General features: G+C 42.4%; 1 protein-coding gene across 6 annotated transcripts in view; it reads right to left on the bottom strand.

The window, feature by feature from the left end:
• Positions 1-442: 442 nt before the first annotated feature.
• TIAM1 (TIAM Rac1 associated GEF 1) overlaps positions 443-13,813 on the bottom strand; it is a 260,582-nt gene continuing 247,211 nt past the window's right edge. For 5 of the 6 annotated variants that reach the window (XM_073584565.1, XM_073584566.1, XM_073584567.1 and 2 more), the window contains 6 exons: positions 13,640-13,748; positions 10,654-10,712; positions 9,963-10,065; positions 8,582-8,669; positions 8,278-8,450; positions 443-2,814 (listed from right to left, as the gene is read on the bottom strand). In XM_073584565.1, the coding sequence (XP_073440666.1) occupies positions 2,312-2,814; positions 8,278-8,450; positions 8,582-8,669; positions 9,963-10,065; positions 10,654-10,712; positions 13,640-13,748 (1,035 nt within the window). In that variant the 3' untranslated portion in view covers positions 443-2,311. Of the gene's footprint in view, positions 2,815-3,636; positions 3,720-8,277; positions 8,451-8,581; positions 8,670-9,962; positions 10,066-10,653; positions 10,713-13,639; positions 13,749-13,813 lie in introns of all 6 variants that reach the window. The other variant, XM_073584569.1, reaches the window with a different exon arrangement.

Below are 13,813 nucleotides of genomic sequence, written 5' to 3'. Positions count from 1 at the left end.
AAAACACGCAAAGACATACTGATAGGGGACAGTGATGTCTGTATAGCGCTATGGAGTATAATGACACTTTGAAAAAAAAAAAAAAAAACCTGACATATTAAATATAAATCCGCCATAAAAAAAAAAAAATAGCAGTGATTAAAAAGCCCATCTCTCTGGAACCATATCGTAGATTGAAAAAAAACAAACAAAAAAAATTCTAAATAGGGTAGTCACAAGAATAAAATGGGAGAAAAACTTTGGACCTGGTGACAAGTATTCTTTAAATGTGATTAAGGCTTGTGGCCTACATATGAAAGGGGGTGGGATACATGTCTGTAGAACGCTACTAACATCTTCTCCCCCCCACCCCCATCCAAAAATGTATGAACAGGATATAAACCCACAATTTTTTTTAATTGGATCTCTCCAATGGATCTCATTGAACCAGGCAAGTCCGAAATTAATATCATGTTTTTTGTTTTATTGTTTGACAAGCATGTACAACTTTTCATTCATAGACCTAAAAACATAAAAATAGACCTTCTTTCAGCTTATAAAAGAAATATATAAGAACATCTGACAGACGACATGTCATGACGGTATGTACAGACACTGGTACCTAGGCAAGCACCGGAATTTCCAGTTTTTCACAATTGACCATATTCTGCTTGGTTACAGTACAGCACAGGACTGTTCACCTCCAAATATCGAATTGGGGGGCGGGCGGGAGGGCGCACACAAGCGGACTGCAGATGGCATCGAACAATAGATTTACGAAGGAAAGGATCTCTTTTTATAGACTTTTTTCTTTTTCAAAAAAGCTTTGTTCGTGGGTTGCAAAAAATTCACCGTCACGCCAAACCAAATAAAGAAGATGTACTAGGAACGCAAAGCGGCAAAGGTTACAGCAACGTCACGTCCTCACTTGTACACGTCACAATGGAACCATAGCTAGCGTCATGTACATTGGTCTTCAAACCTTACAGGGCCAGTAAACCAGGAGCCATATTTTTTGTTTTATACTCTCCCGCAAGTTCTTCTGCCACGTAAGATATTAAGTCGCTATTTCCACCAAGTAATCACAACATGAAGATGTCAAACTCCGCACTACACGATGGATGGTGTCAAAGTCTCTCTCACAACAGTTCGATGAAATTTTTTTTTTTTTTTAATATAAAAATATAGAGGAGATGCTGGGCAGTCATGTCGTCTGGTGGAGAAAGATTAAAAAAAAAACGATTGATCAAGTGAGAAAAATATTGGAAAGTGGGAACATAACATATGCTAAGTGCAAGAGATGTCCTACTCGAAAGGTCCGCGAAGTGGTCAGGATCAAAAAGAGGCGCATTTTGCTACCTAAATCCAAGTTTGACTTTAAAAAAAAAAAAAAATAAAATATCAGGATGTGTGAGATGTAGATCTATGGACGTCCTCATCGGAGACTTTCTTTTATTAAATATATATATGCGTATAAAACTAGTGTGTCCTATTCTCTATGAAAGATTAGATCATCTGTACTTCTGTAGGCTTACATTGTAAAATGCCCCCATATTCCCCCTGGTGTCCCTGAATTTTACAAAGGTATAAATTAAAAGCCAAAAAAAAAAATAAAATAATATAGATCTATATAGAACTTTAGGTCAGTTTTTGTTTTCAAGTTTTAAGTTTGTGGGAAGAGTTTGGCATGGTTACAATTTTTTATTGTTTTAGATAACTAGTACTTTACAACATGACTCAAATACCTGGGCAAAAATGGCAGAAAAAAAAAGAAAAAAGTTTTGCAATAAAAATTCCAAAACTATCATTGAAAAAACACTTAAAAAAAATAAAATATACAAAGCCACCGAAGTGAAACATTGATTGGGTGGGGCAAAGGAGGAGAAACACCGCAATATCAGAAACCTAGGAAAAGGCGCTGGGGGACTTAGGAGTGATCGAGCAGTCACGACACCAATCCCTTTGTGCTCTCTCTTTGTACACGACTTGAGGAGCTGCACCTCTCGTCACTTCCGCCATGTTTTGTACATTACCCTTTCTGGTCCAACCCTGAATAGAGTTTTTTTTTTTTTTTTAAAGAATAAATAAAAAAAAAATTAAAAAAAAAGGAATAAGAAGCTGAACCTCCTCCACTCCTAACCCGGCGGAGCGGACTTCTGTAACAGGATTTTGCATTTGCTTAATTGTAACCAGTTGCGGCTTGATGGCCGGTTTTAGCTGCCAATGTTGTGTATGTGCAAGTGTGCAGTCTAGAGGATCACGATTCCACAGTGCATGGAGAGGTGAAACCGTCACTTACTCTGACCCTTTTACAGCATATAAAGTGACAGCTTCATATTTCTGTGTTCAGTTTCCTGGCAGGCACAAAGTCTTCGCGTTTCACCCATATGACTTCCTCTGTGGCGCTCTCGATGCTGCCGTTTAATCCAGAAAACGCAGTCTGCTTCTTCAGCTGAGTCATACGGGAAGCATGAGTGGCCATGGTGTTCTGGACCACGCTGTTCAAAGGGTTACTAGATATGGAGGTGGCTTCTAGTTGCTCGCCTAGATCTTTCTCCATAGAGCCACTTTTGATAGACTCGCAGTACTCGTCGTCACTACTGAGAATGTCCGTTTCCTTAACGTCTTCTTGCTCTTCGTATTGAGCGAGATCGAACTGTTCCTCCACCCAGCGGTCGGTGTCGCCGCTGCTGGTCGTCTGCTGCGGAGGTTTAGGTTCAGTCTCTGTCTCGGATTCCTTGTCGGGGCTTGTTGAGTAGACCGTGTCCGAGTCAATAGTAAATCGATTTCTCACCAGGCGTCTCCTTCGAGCAAGAGACCTGCTGGGTGCAGAGACTGAAATAAAAGCAGACATTGAAAATTGGGGAAAAAAAACCTCTAAAAATGTGAATCAGTACAGATCATGTAATGGTCGATTAAACGTAGAGGTGGAGGGGGGTTATATCTTGCTTAAAGGTTTTTGTATTCTGACTGCTGCATGATGTAGGGACAAACACTGATTCCAGCGATGTATCACTTACTTTTTTGCGTGCAGAAGTTGTGATAAAATCATTGTTTTCTCTGGTGTAGATATAGCAGAGCTCAGAATGCTCTGCTGATTGGCAGACATCGCTAAACACTGTATATTAACAGAAAGCTTCTAATCAGTGCTGGGGGCGGGTTTGGACCATGAGGAAAGAGATACCTTGTCCTCTAGTGAATCTATGCTGCTAAAACAGCAATTTTATTGAAACATCGTCGGAATCAGGATTGCAGCCCCTACATCATGCCGCTCTCAGACTGCTGCCGACAGATACATTTTAACCCCTGTAAAACAGAACCATTTTTTCATTTTGATTTTTCCTCCAAGAGCCATAACTTTTTTTTATTTTTCCATCACAATAGCTATATACAGATTTTTTTTTTTTTTTTTTTTTAAACCGTGACAAGTTGTGATTTTGAATTTCATCATTAGTTATAGAAAATCCGTATAACGTACTAAAAAAAAGTCCAAATATTATATATTTTAGCTCTCTCTAGCCCGCTCTCTATAGTTTAGTGCTTAAAGCGTCAGAACTTGAAGGTACAGGTCACAAAAGTTGTTTTGCGTCACCACTTTCTTTCCATCGATGGAGGCTGTTTTACTTTTTGTGTGTACCATTTTGGGGAACATACAACCTTTTTGTCCAGATTCACCACGGTCTTTGTGCCTTTTTTCAAGGAGTAACAATGGTTCCAATTTTTCATTATTTGTTTTGCACCTGCAGACAGAAAAGATTATGTCTTCAGGCTCAGACTACACAGGGTTTGTAGTCTGTAGCCATGAAACCATAGAGATCTGCATGGGAGCTGTAGATACCAAAATGGTGATAATGCTAAAAGTTGCTCCATTTTTTATTTTGGATTAGATGGAACAATCCTAAAACTTGGCGTCAAAATGTGAACACACAAATTAAAACACCTAAATACTAGAATGGATCAAAAAGATTTTCAGGACACTGGTGCAACAGCCATTGTCCAAGAGACCATGGCTGCCAGACCAGAGCACTTAAACCCTACCTGCAGCATCCCCAGCGCCACTTTGTAGGCCGCCATGACGTCATTACGTTGTGGTATAAAGCACACAAAATCGTTGTGACCTACAACTCAAAAGATGCACTAAGGATGTCACAAGTAGTAGGAAGTTCGCAGTCCTCTAGTCCAGCTACTACTGACCACCAATGTGGTGGCAGGACCAGTGTCTTCCAAATCTTTTCACCCAACCCTACCAAATTCTTGTACAAAGTTTCAAGCCAGTGGTTTTCGTCCATGAAAAAATATAGGTGGGTATGTTTAGCTCTCTCACCCACAAAGCCCTCCATGGCTCAGCACCACCCTACATCTCCTCCCTTGTTTCAGTATACCACCCTACCCGCGCCCTCCGTTCTGCTGATGACCTGAGGTTAGTATCCTCAATAGTCAGAACCTCCCACTCCCGTCTCCAAGACTTTACACGTGCCGCGCCAATTCTTTGGAATGCACTTCCCAGGTCAATACGATTAGTCCCCAATCCCCACAATTTTAAGCGTGCCCTGAAAACACATTTATTCAGACTGGCCTATCGCCTCAACACATTAACCTAATCTATCCCTGTGTGGCACAGCCAAAAGTTTTACCATAACCAGATTTCCCGCATCATGTTCCCACATGCTTTATGCATCCATTAGCCCTCTGTGTCCGTACTGTCACACACCTAACATTATGGCTGGTTCATACAATCAGGGCAACTGTTACCACCCACCTTTCTACCTCTTTCCTCATAGACTGTAAGCTTGCGAGCAGGGCCCTCACTCCTCTTGGTATTTGTTATTATCTACTGTATGTGATTATTGTTATGCTGTAATGTCTATTGTCTGTACAAATCCCCTCTGAAATGTAAAGTGCTGCGGAATATGTCGGCGCTATAAAAATAAAATTTATTATTTATTATTATTATTAGCTCTCCTCTAGTGACAGTTCGAACAGAGGAGATGGCAAAGGGGGGTGAAGAGGAGCATCATATCAAAGGTGGAAAGTGGCCAAACCCTTTTTCTGGTTCACATCCCCAAATACACTCATATTTATCCCCTAAAATGATACTTTATTATTTAAAAACCACAACTGTGGTATACACCAGAAAAAACGTGACAGAAAATAAGAAAAACAAAAGTGTTCAAGCAAAGCCCATACTAAGGTGACACCTTGGAGTCCCTCGTCCGTTACCAAGCTGTATCCTGCCTGGCCGCGGAGGTTGGCACCCTAGGGGGGAACGTTGTGGCGCCCCCGCTCAACGATGGCTATCCCTAGGGGCCCTGATAAGCCCTACAGCCACTAGTGGTCCCTTCTACCCGATATATAAGGGAACCCCTACTTCTAAACAGAGATCAAACTGCTCTATAGAGGACCCTGTGTCCCAAAGAAAGAGGTTAAAAATGAATTTAGAACACACATGGCATTAGGTGGTCATATTAATGTCCCACAAAAGCAGACAGCCGTGAGGCAAAACAATGGGATGAAACAATTCAAATAATGCCTAAGTCTCGTACACAGAAGATTTATAACCAAGAGAGGCACATATTATATTGACTCAATGATAAACCATAGCCCAGAAAAAGGCCATCAGCAATATCCCATTGTTAAAAGTATAGGGAACGCAGAGCTGCAACAGCGATACTCATCTGCGTTTATCGCCACCTGCCATCCAGTAGTTAACGCCTCAATGCGTTTCGCCTTATTAGGCTCATCAGGAGGCCTGATGCTGCGATAACTTGTGTCCCATGAAGGTGCAAATTTGCTCTCTGTTTAGAAGTAGGGGTTCCCTTATATATCGGGTAGAGGGTATCACTAGTGGCTGTAGGGCTTATCAGGGCCCCTAGGGATAGCCATTGTTGAGCGGGGGCGCCACAACGTTCCCCCCTAGGGTGCCAACCTCCGCGGCCAGGCAGGATACAGCTCAGTAACGGACGAGGGACTCCAAGGTGTCACCTTAGTATGGGCTTTGCTTGAACACACTTGTTTTTCTTATTTTCTGTCACGTTTTTTCTGGTGTATACCACAGTTGTGGTTTTTAAATAATAAAGTATCATTTTAGGGGATAAATATATGAGTGTACTTGAGAACCCTTAAAGTATTATATTTCAGATTTTCCCATCCCCAAACCCAACACCTGCTTGTCCTATGACCCTACGGACAGATTCTTCTCTCTTATTGGCCAGAGGGTGAACCCTTTTGTATGCTTCAGCCCCTCAAACAAATGTTTGATGGTGCCAACTGGAAGTGAGGACCTTCTTAATGGGCTCAACTGGAGCCAATAGGGCAGCTACCAATATTAGCCCATGAATGCTTTATTGCTTTTCTGTTTTCCATCACACCGAAGCTGTGGGATAACTAGTACCAGGTTTACTTGGCATGTCGCCATGTTGCTATAATACGGTACTATGGCTTCATTTGTCCTCGTAATGACAGCGGGTAAAAAAAACCGCCTCCATTTTTTGATCTGAAGAACAAAACTCCACACAACATGACGCTCATCAGGCAGTTTCTCGATTACTCTGGTAATGACGGCAGCGTCGTACATGTGACCTTGGGTGATTCACGTTACATTACAGCCGCCAACGTCGCTCGAGGATGCAAATAACTCAATGTTTTCAAACCGAGCTTTATATTCGACAATGACTACACACATTTGGCACCATTAATGGATCTTCTCTACTATGAATTATGTGCAAATTAAAAGGGGCTGCCTCACCACCATGCCCCCCACCATATGCTCCGCTACAAGTGCCAGAAAAGAGAAGTGCTCATACGCTTGCGTTAATTACATAGACGACTGTTCATTTGAAGGCAACAATTTGAGCAGTGGGTGCTGCAAAGACTATCTGGTGCTTGTAGCCGCCATTCCTTCTAGGAGAAAACATTACCCTCGGATCGGTTCCGACATTGTAAAGCTCATGCAGAGGAGGAAGCTTGGGTTAAAAAGTTTCTCCAGTGCCATTCACTTCATCATTGTGAGGGGTCACTGATGACATGGCTTTGAAGGGTGCATGGTCGAATAAGGTGGTTGCATACCACCTGCTGGTCATGCACCTAACAACTCGCAGCGAAGGCACGTGAAGAAGACTAAAAGCATTTCTCCAATGCCGCAATGAGTACCACTGACGACGCTTCATCAGGAGCCTGCCTGTACAAGGAGGGAGTAACGTGCAGACATCCAGCGCAGCACCCAACGACGCAACGTCATCAATGCTGTGCACTGAGGAAACTAACAACATTGGAGAAATGATGTAAGGCTTCCTTCCTCTTGAGGAGCACTACTGCGGTAAGTCACACGACAATGGTAAGGTTTAAAAAAAAAAAATAAAAAAATAAAAATCTGCTTCTTGATTGCCAAAAATCCATGTTTTGAAACTCTAATTGGAGGAATCTTTAGGTTCATGCTGCAGTCAAAGGATTTAATTTATTATTTTATATGGGGTAAAGTTTCTCCTTGTGGAGAGTAAGCAAATAAAGTCTGTGGAGCCTCATTTAAGAGTCTCAAACACGGGACTAGCCAGATCTTCCTCCAGGGAAGGACCCAGCCAAGGGGTGGCTCCTTTCGGAAACCACCATTACCACCCTATTAAGTGGCCCTTTAACTCAATATCCAGCTCTTTACGAGTTTACAGATATGACAAGGGAAATACCAAGGCCAGGTATCCATCCACAGACAGCTGTTTCGGGATGTTGCCCTTCATCAGTGTGGAGTAGGAGTCCGGCGCCTTTGCTGGCTGCCGCAGTGTTTTCTTTGACTGGTCTCCCTTAGGTCAGTGATTGTTTCGTGTCCTTGTGGAGAGTGACATACCAGCTCTGGCTTGTCAAGGTAAGGAGGCTTATTCGCCGTGCAATGCTCCTCTGGGAAATTTAATAAGCAAATTGCCTCTTCAGAGAGAAAGGCAAGAGAAAGACCTTGGCAAGCCAGAGCAGGTATGTCACTCTCCACAAGGAGAAACCTTACCCCTTAGACCTCAGTCCAGAGCCTCTCACCTAGCCAAATCAGTTCTCATACTTTGCACTGATGAGGGTCAATAGCCCGAAACACTGTGTCTGCAAATTGAGATTCTGATTTGGCTTTTATCCTAAGTCATATTACAAGACTCGTTAAAGGGTTGATTGTGACTTGTAGGATCGCTACTACCAACAGGTGGCTATAGAGTTCAAGTCCTCCTTTTCTCTGAAGCAATTTGCATATTATTTTATATAAAATAAAGTCTTTCTTGTAAACCATTGTGCTGGAGGAACGAATCCACCGACCGTTATAGCTACCTGCTCTGTTCATTGCAGGACGAGCACCCTTCAGGGCACACAACCTCTTCCCTCCAAATGGGACATATTGCTGGGAGTTGGGTAGGCTCTCCGTCTTCAGCAGCTGTCTCCTGTGCTTGTCCCGCAGGATGGAGTGCACGGCTCTCAGGAACTCCTTCTTGCTATCTGGAGAACTGCAGAGACATTTAGATAGCGATGAACACATTTGTAGAATTATTTTCAACCCCAAATACACTTCTCATCTGACAATATGGGGGTCTTACTATAATCACACACCAGCACTGGGGGGCTCCACAATGCCTACCTGCAACACAAGTGGAACGCCCGCTCCGGTCTTCCCTCGGATTCAGATTTAACATGGACGATTTCACAGACAGAGTTAGTCTCTGCATCTGTTTAAAGGGAAAAAAAAAAAAAAAAATTGTTAATATAATTGTCTTTGCCATTTTTGTACCAATATTGAGTTCTTCTGTTTTCTAGTATCCCTTGGAAACAAACAGGATTTTACTAGGACCCCACTCACACCCAACTATATTAAAGGGATTGTCCGGCACTGTACGTTGGGGCCTACAGATTCAAGAACTTTCCCTGTGCCCAATGAACACAACTGACATTTATAGCCAAAGGATAAAAACCTAAAGGTAATCAATTTATTATATTTTTTCCTTAGTGTTCACACAGTCATATTTTTGGAAAAGATTCCTGATAGGAGAAGATCCTATGTTAAAGTTGTCTCATAAATGCATCTCATTCTCCGTGTGGCGTCTGAGTGCCATACAGACAAGATATAAGGGCGTCCCCCTGCTAGATGGCCGTCTTTAAGGGCTCAAATGAAGAGCTGATTATTTTGACTTGCCTCCACCATTATTTTACTAATAGGTTCTCATTAGCTCCAGAGTCCCGTTTGCTTAGCGCAGCTACAGATCTCGCGAGTGCACTATGCCACTGACCTTACAATCTGATGCATCATGTCTCTGCAGCATCTGAACACAATGTCAGTAGAGACGCATGGGGCATCTGAATGTGAGCTCAGCAAATGTAGTAATTGAGTAGAGGGGTGCGTTTATGAGGACAACTTCTACAGAGGAGTGAATCAATTTGCCGGACTCTGGTTGGGAGCCACGTCCGTATTTTGTGGTCACTGGACTGGAGCTTTGACGTCATCCCCGATGCCTCTAGGCCCAGTTAGAACAGGCACCTGGGATGTCGGCAGGGCTCCTGGTGATGCGTGTGAACCGCCACAGTGATGGGCCAGCAAATCAGAAAAGGGGATGGCGGACAGTAGGCGGTTCACAAAGTTCTGAAAGAGAATATGGGCAAGGACGCAGGTCCAGGCTCCCATGAAGGTCTCTAACAACCTCTCAAAGAAAATTAAACCTCAAAAATAAAAAAAATTTAAAAAAAAAAAGCAAATTCCATCAGATCAAGAAAGTCTTTTCCAAATATATGGCGAGAAGTAGAAAAAAAAAAAAAATGTGGCACTGTCACATGAAAAACGTGAAAACCTATTACGCTCATGTCCAAGGGGCACAGGGAAAATGACTGGCGCGTCTCTTTAGCATAGCCGGGACCGGCTTTTTTTTGTTTTTTTTATGACATAGTAGTAAAGCATCGATTGCTGCACTTTATGATATAGGTAGACGTTTCTTTCTTTAAGCTGCAAAATATGAAGACTTTTCTGTTACCTGATGTAGTCAGAGCCCGAAGCTGCAAAGCCTCAGTAGGAATCATGTGCCTAAAACGAAACGGGTCCCGATCCTCAAACATAGAAGCGCGGTGTGAGCCGCCCTGAAAAAGAGAACGTGAAATGTTGAGCGGCTCATTGATTAGCGCGGAGTTTCGCAGGAACCTTCAGGGGGTATAATCAGCCCATATGCATCTCAGACTACTGCAGACACTGGCAAATGTCACCAATAGGGTCTTATTTTGAAACTAAAACCATGTACCACACTGTATACACTTATTTACTGGATGAAGAGCAGACTATATTAAGCTGAAAAAGCTAGCAGACATATGCCAGCCTGATAAAGGACACTATTCCTCTCTTTGGAGCCAGTGGATAAATTTGCTTCTTATGCTGGGGTATATTTCAGCTCACACGGAAAATAGACCCTTTAGTATAAAAGCAGTAAACCCAGGATAATGGGCCTCATTTATCCAAAGTGTCTAAAATGAAACCTGGTTTTGTTGTCCATAGCAACCAATCACAGAGCAGCTTTCATTTCATCAACAGCTCTGGTAAAATGAAAGCTGCGCTGTGATTGGTTGCTATGGGTAACAAGAAGGCTTTCCTTTTTAGACACTTGATAAATCTGCCTCACGCCATTTCCTTAATCAGCCGCCCCTATATAAAGGGCAACGGTGCCCGTAACTTACCAGCTTCTTCTTTTGCTTGGAACTGTCCTTGTATACGAGCACAACGGCAGTCTTAAAAACTGAAAATTAAAAGAGCATTACAATAATCAGTCATAAACTAGCAGATATAGAAAGAATATAAAAAGGGGTATTCACATCTCCAAGATCCTATCCCAATAAGTATTAGGTGTAATAAGAATAATATTAGCAAACACCTCTAATTAGAAGTGTAGTATAGTTCTTCTAGCATGCTATGTCACTTGCCCCATGTGCAGGGCATTACAGTAGTCTGGGTATCCATGGCTACGACCACTAACCGCTAACTAGTTCCCTACACAAGTGGTCATAAATCTAAGCTACTGCAATGCCCTGTACATGGGGTAAGCGACATAGTGAATCAGAAGAACTACACTACATTTCTATATGGATATATTTGCTATTATTACACATAGCACTTATTGGGATAGGATCTTGGAGATGGGCCTACCCCCTATAATGTTCCCTGCTTGGCGCCCTGATCCGATCCAACCCAGACATATTACCTTGCCTATAGATGTAAAAGGTCTTAAAATAGGAGCCCAGTATAAACATTCTACGCGATTAACAAAAAAGAAAGAAAAATCTCAAAAGTATAATGTTTAATGGGATTAAAAAATAAATAAATAAATAAATACAGGGAAGACAAAGGACGTGACAGTGAGACCTAAGGGCCCCGCCACACACAGCGACTCACCAGCGATCCCGACAACGATGTGAACTTGTCAGGATCGCTGGTGAGCTGCCAAACAGGCAGCTTCACCAGCGATCAGGACAGCAACACGTGGGCAACAAGCAATGCACGTCGCTTAGTTACCCACTGTGTACCCTAGTTACCAGCGCGCTGGTGCAGGGAGCTGGTAACCAAGGTACACATCGGGTTTCTAAGCGCCGCGCTTAGAAACCCGATGTTTACCTTGGTTACCAGCTCACTGATCGCTGGTCTCCCACCTGCCACACGCAGCAATGCGTGCTGGCCAGCGGGAGACCAGCGATCAAAAAAAATGTCCTGGCCTTTCCAGGACGATCAGCGATACAGGCAGAGGTGGCCGGTTGCTGATAACTGTCACACAGCGATCTCGCTGGTGAGATCGCCGTGGCGTCACAAAACTTGTGACTCAGCAGCGATCTCGCTAGCGAGATCGCTATGTGTGACGGGGGCTTAAGCCTGGTGTGGGTATTGCAGGCTCAAGGCGTGTGAAATTATAAAGTAACCTGTGCAGTAAATACTATAAGGAAAAGTAACCAGAATGCACAAATTAGCATTATTCAATCATCTTACATCCCAAAAAAACAGAACGAAAAGCTATGAAAATGTTAAATTTACCCTAAAATGGGGCCAATAAAAGCAATTCTACACCTAGCTGCATTGTGTTAAAAAAAACAACAAAAAAAAAACAAAACGACAAATTACATAGTTCTAATTCTTCTGAATTATTTTTAACCACTAAAATATACATATATTGAAAAAACCTATGTACTGCAAGTTTGGTTTTGCAATAATGGTACACACCTGGATAATCATGTTACCAGGCTATGAACACGGTAGAAACTAAATTTAAAGAAGTAGAATCGTAGAGTTGGAAGGGACCTCCTGGGCCATCTGGTCCAACCCCCTGCTCAAAGCAGGATTCGCTAAATCATCCCAGTCAGATGTCTGTCCAGCCTCTGTTTGAAGACTTCCATTGAAGGAGAACTCACCACTTCTCGTGGCAGCCTGTTCCACTCATTGATCACTCTAACTGTCAAAAAGTTTTTTCTAATATCTAATCTGTGTCTCTTCCCATTCAGTTTCATCCCATTGCTTCTAGTCTTTCCTTGTGCAAATGAGAATAAAGTTGATCCTTCTACAATGTGACAGCCCTTTAGATATTTGTAGACAGCAATTAAGTCTCCTCTCAGTCTTCTCTTTTGCAAACTAAACATTCCCAAATCCTGCAACCTTTCCTCATAAGACAGGGTTTGCAGACCGGTCACCATTCTGGTCGCTCTTTTCTGAACTTGCTCCAGTTTGTTGATGTCTTTTTTAAAGTGTGGTGCCCAAAACTGGACACAATATTCCAGATGAGGTCTGACCAAAGAGGAGTAGAGGGAAATAATGACTTCACGTGATCTAGACTGTATGCTTCTGTTAATACATCCTAGAACTGCATTTGCCTTTTTTGCTGCTGCATCACACTGTTGACTCATATTCAGTCTGTGATCTATTAGTATACCCAAGTCTTTTTCACATGTGCTGTCACTTAGCCCTATTCCTCCCATTCTATATATGCTTTTTTCATTTTTATTGCCCAGATGTAGTACTTTGCATTTCTCCCTGTTAAAAACCATTCTGTTAGTGCCCACTTCTCCAGTTTATTTAAATCTTTTTGAATCCTCTCTCTCTCTTCTCTAGTATTAGCTATCCCTCCTAGCTTTGTGTCATCAGCAAATTTAATCAGTTTACCCTCAATTCCTTCATCTAAATCGTTGATAAAGATGTTGAACAATACAGGGCCCAGGACAGAGCCCTGTGGTACCCCACTTGAGACATTCTTCCAACTGGATGTGCAGCCATTTACGACCACTCTTTGGGTCCGATCACTAAGCCAGCTATGAATCCACCTAACAGTTGCCTTGTCCATTCCATACTTAGTCATTTTTTCAATAAGGATTGTATGAGAGACTTTGTCAAATGCTTTGCTGAAGTCAAGATATACTATATCTACAGCATTTCCTTGATCCACCCAATCAGTGATACCGGCAAAATACCGGCAATACTGGCAAAATTCAATTTTTCCACCATTTCGCCCCTCCCGTGTTTCTTTAAGTGGTGTCATTCAAAATTACAACTCATCCCAGAAGAAAACAAGCCCTCACTTAGCTTCTTATTTTTCCATCAACATAGCCAAGGGTTTTTAAAGACAGTACAAAAAAAAAAAAAAATAGGCAGCGGTGTACAAAGATTATCAGACAAAAAATAAAAACGTACCAAAAGTCGCCAGTTCAGGGTCCTTTTTCCACTTCCCCAGTGACGCCGGAGGATTGAGCCATATCACAGTGTTGTGTAGTAATAAATCCCCCATTGACAGATCTGCAACCTGCAACGAGACCACAACTCAGCTATTCTCTAATATTACCGGTGGGGGTACAAACCGAACTTGCA

The sequence above is a fragment of the Dendrobates tinctorius genome, unplaced genomic scaffold (genome assembly GCF_039654945.1).
Source record: "Dendrobates tinctorius isolate UK_male_01 unplaced genomic scaffold, ASM3965494v1 ptg000084l, whole genome shotgun sequence".
In the NCBI taxonomy this organism is placed as follows: Eukaryota; Metazoa; Chordata; class Amphibia; order Anura; family Dendrobatidae; genus Dendrobates; species Dendrobates tinctorius.
Note: the sequence above shows the minus strand (reverse complement) of the source record. Positions and strands in the feature narration are given on the sequence as shown.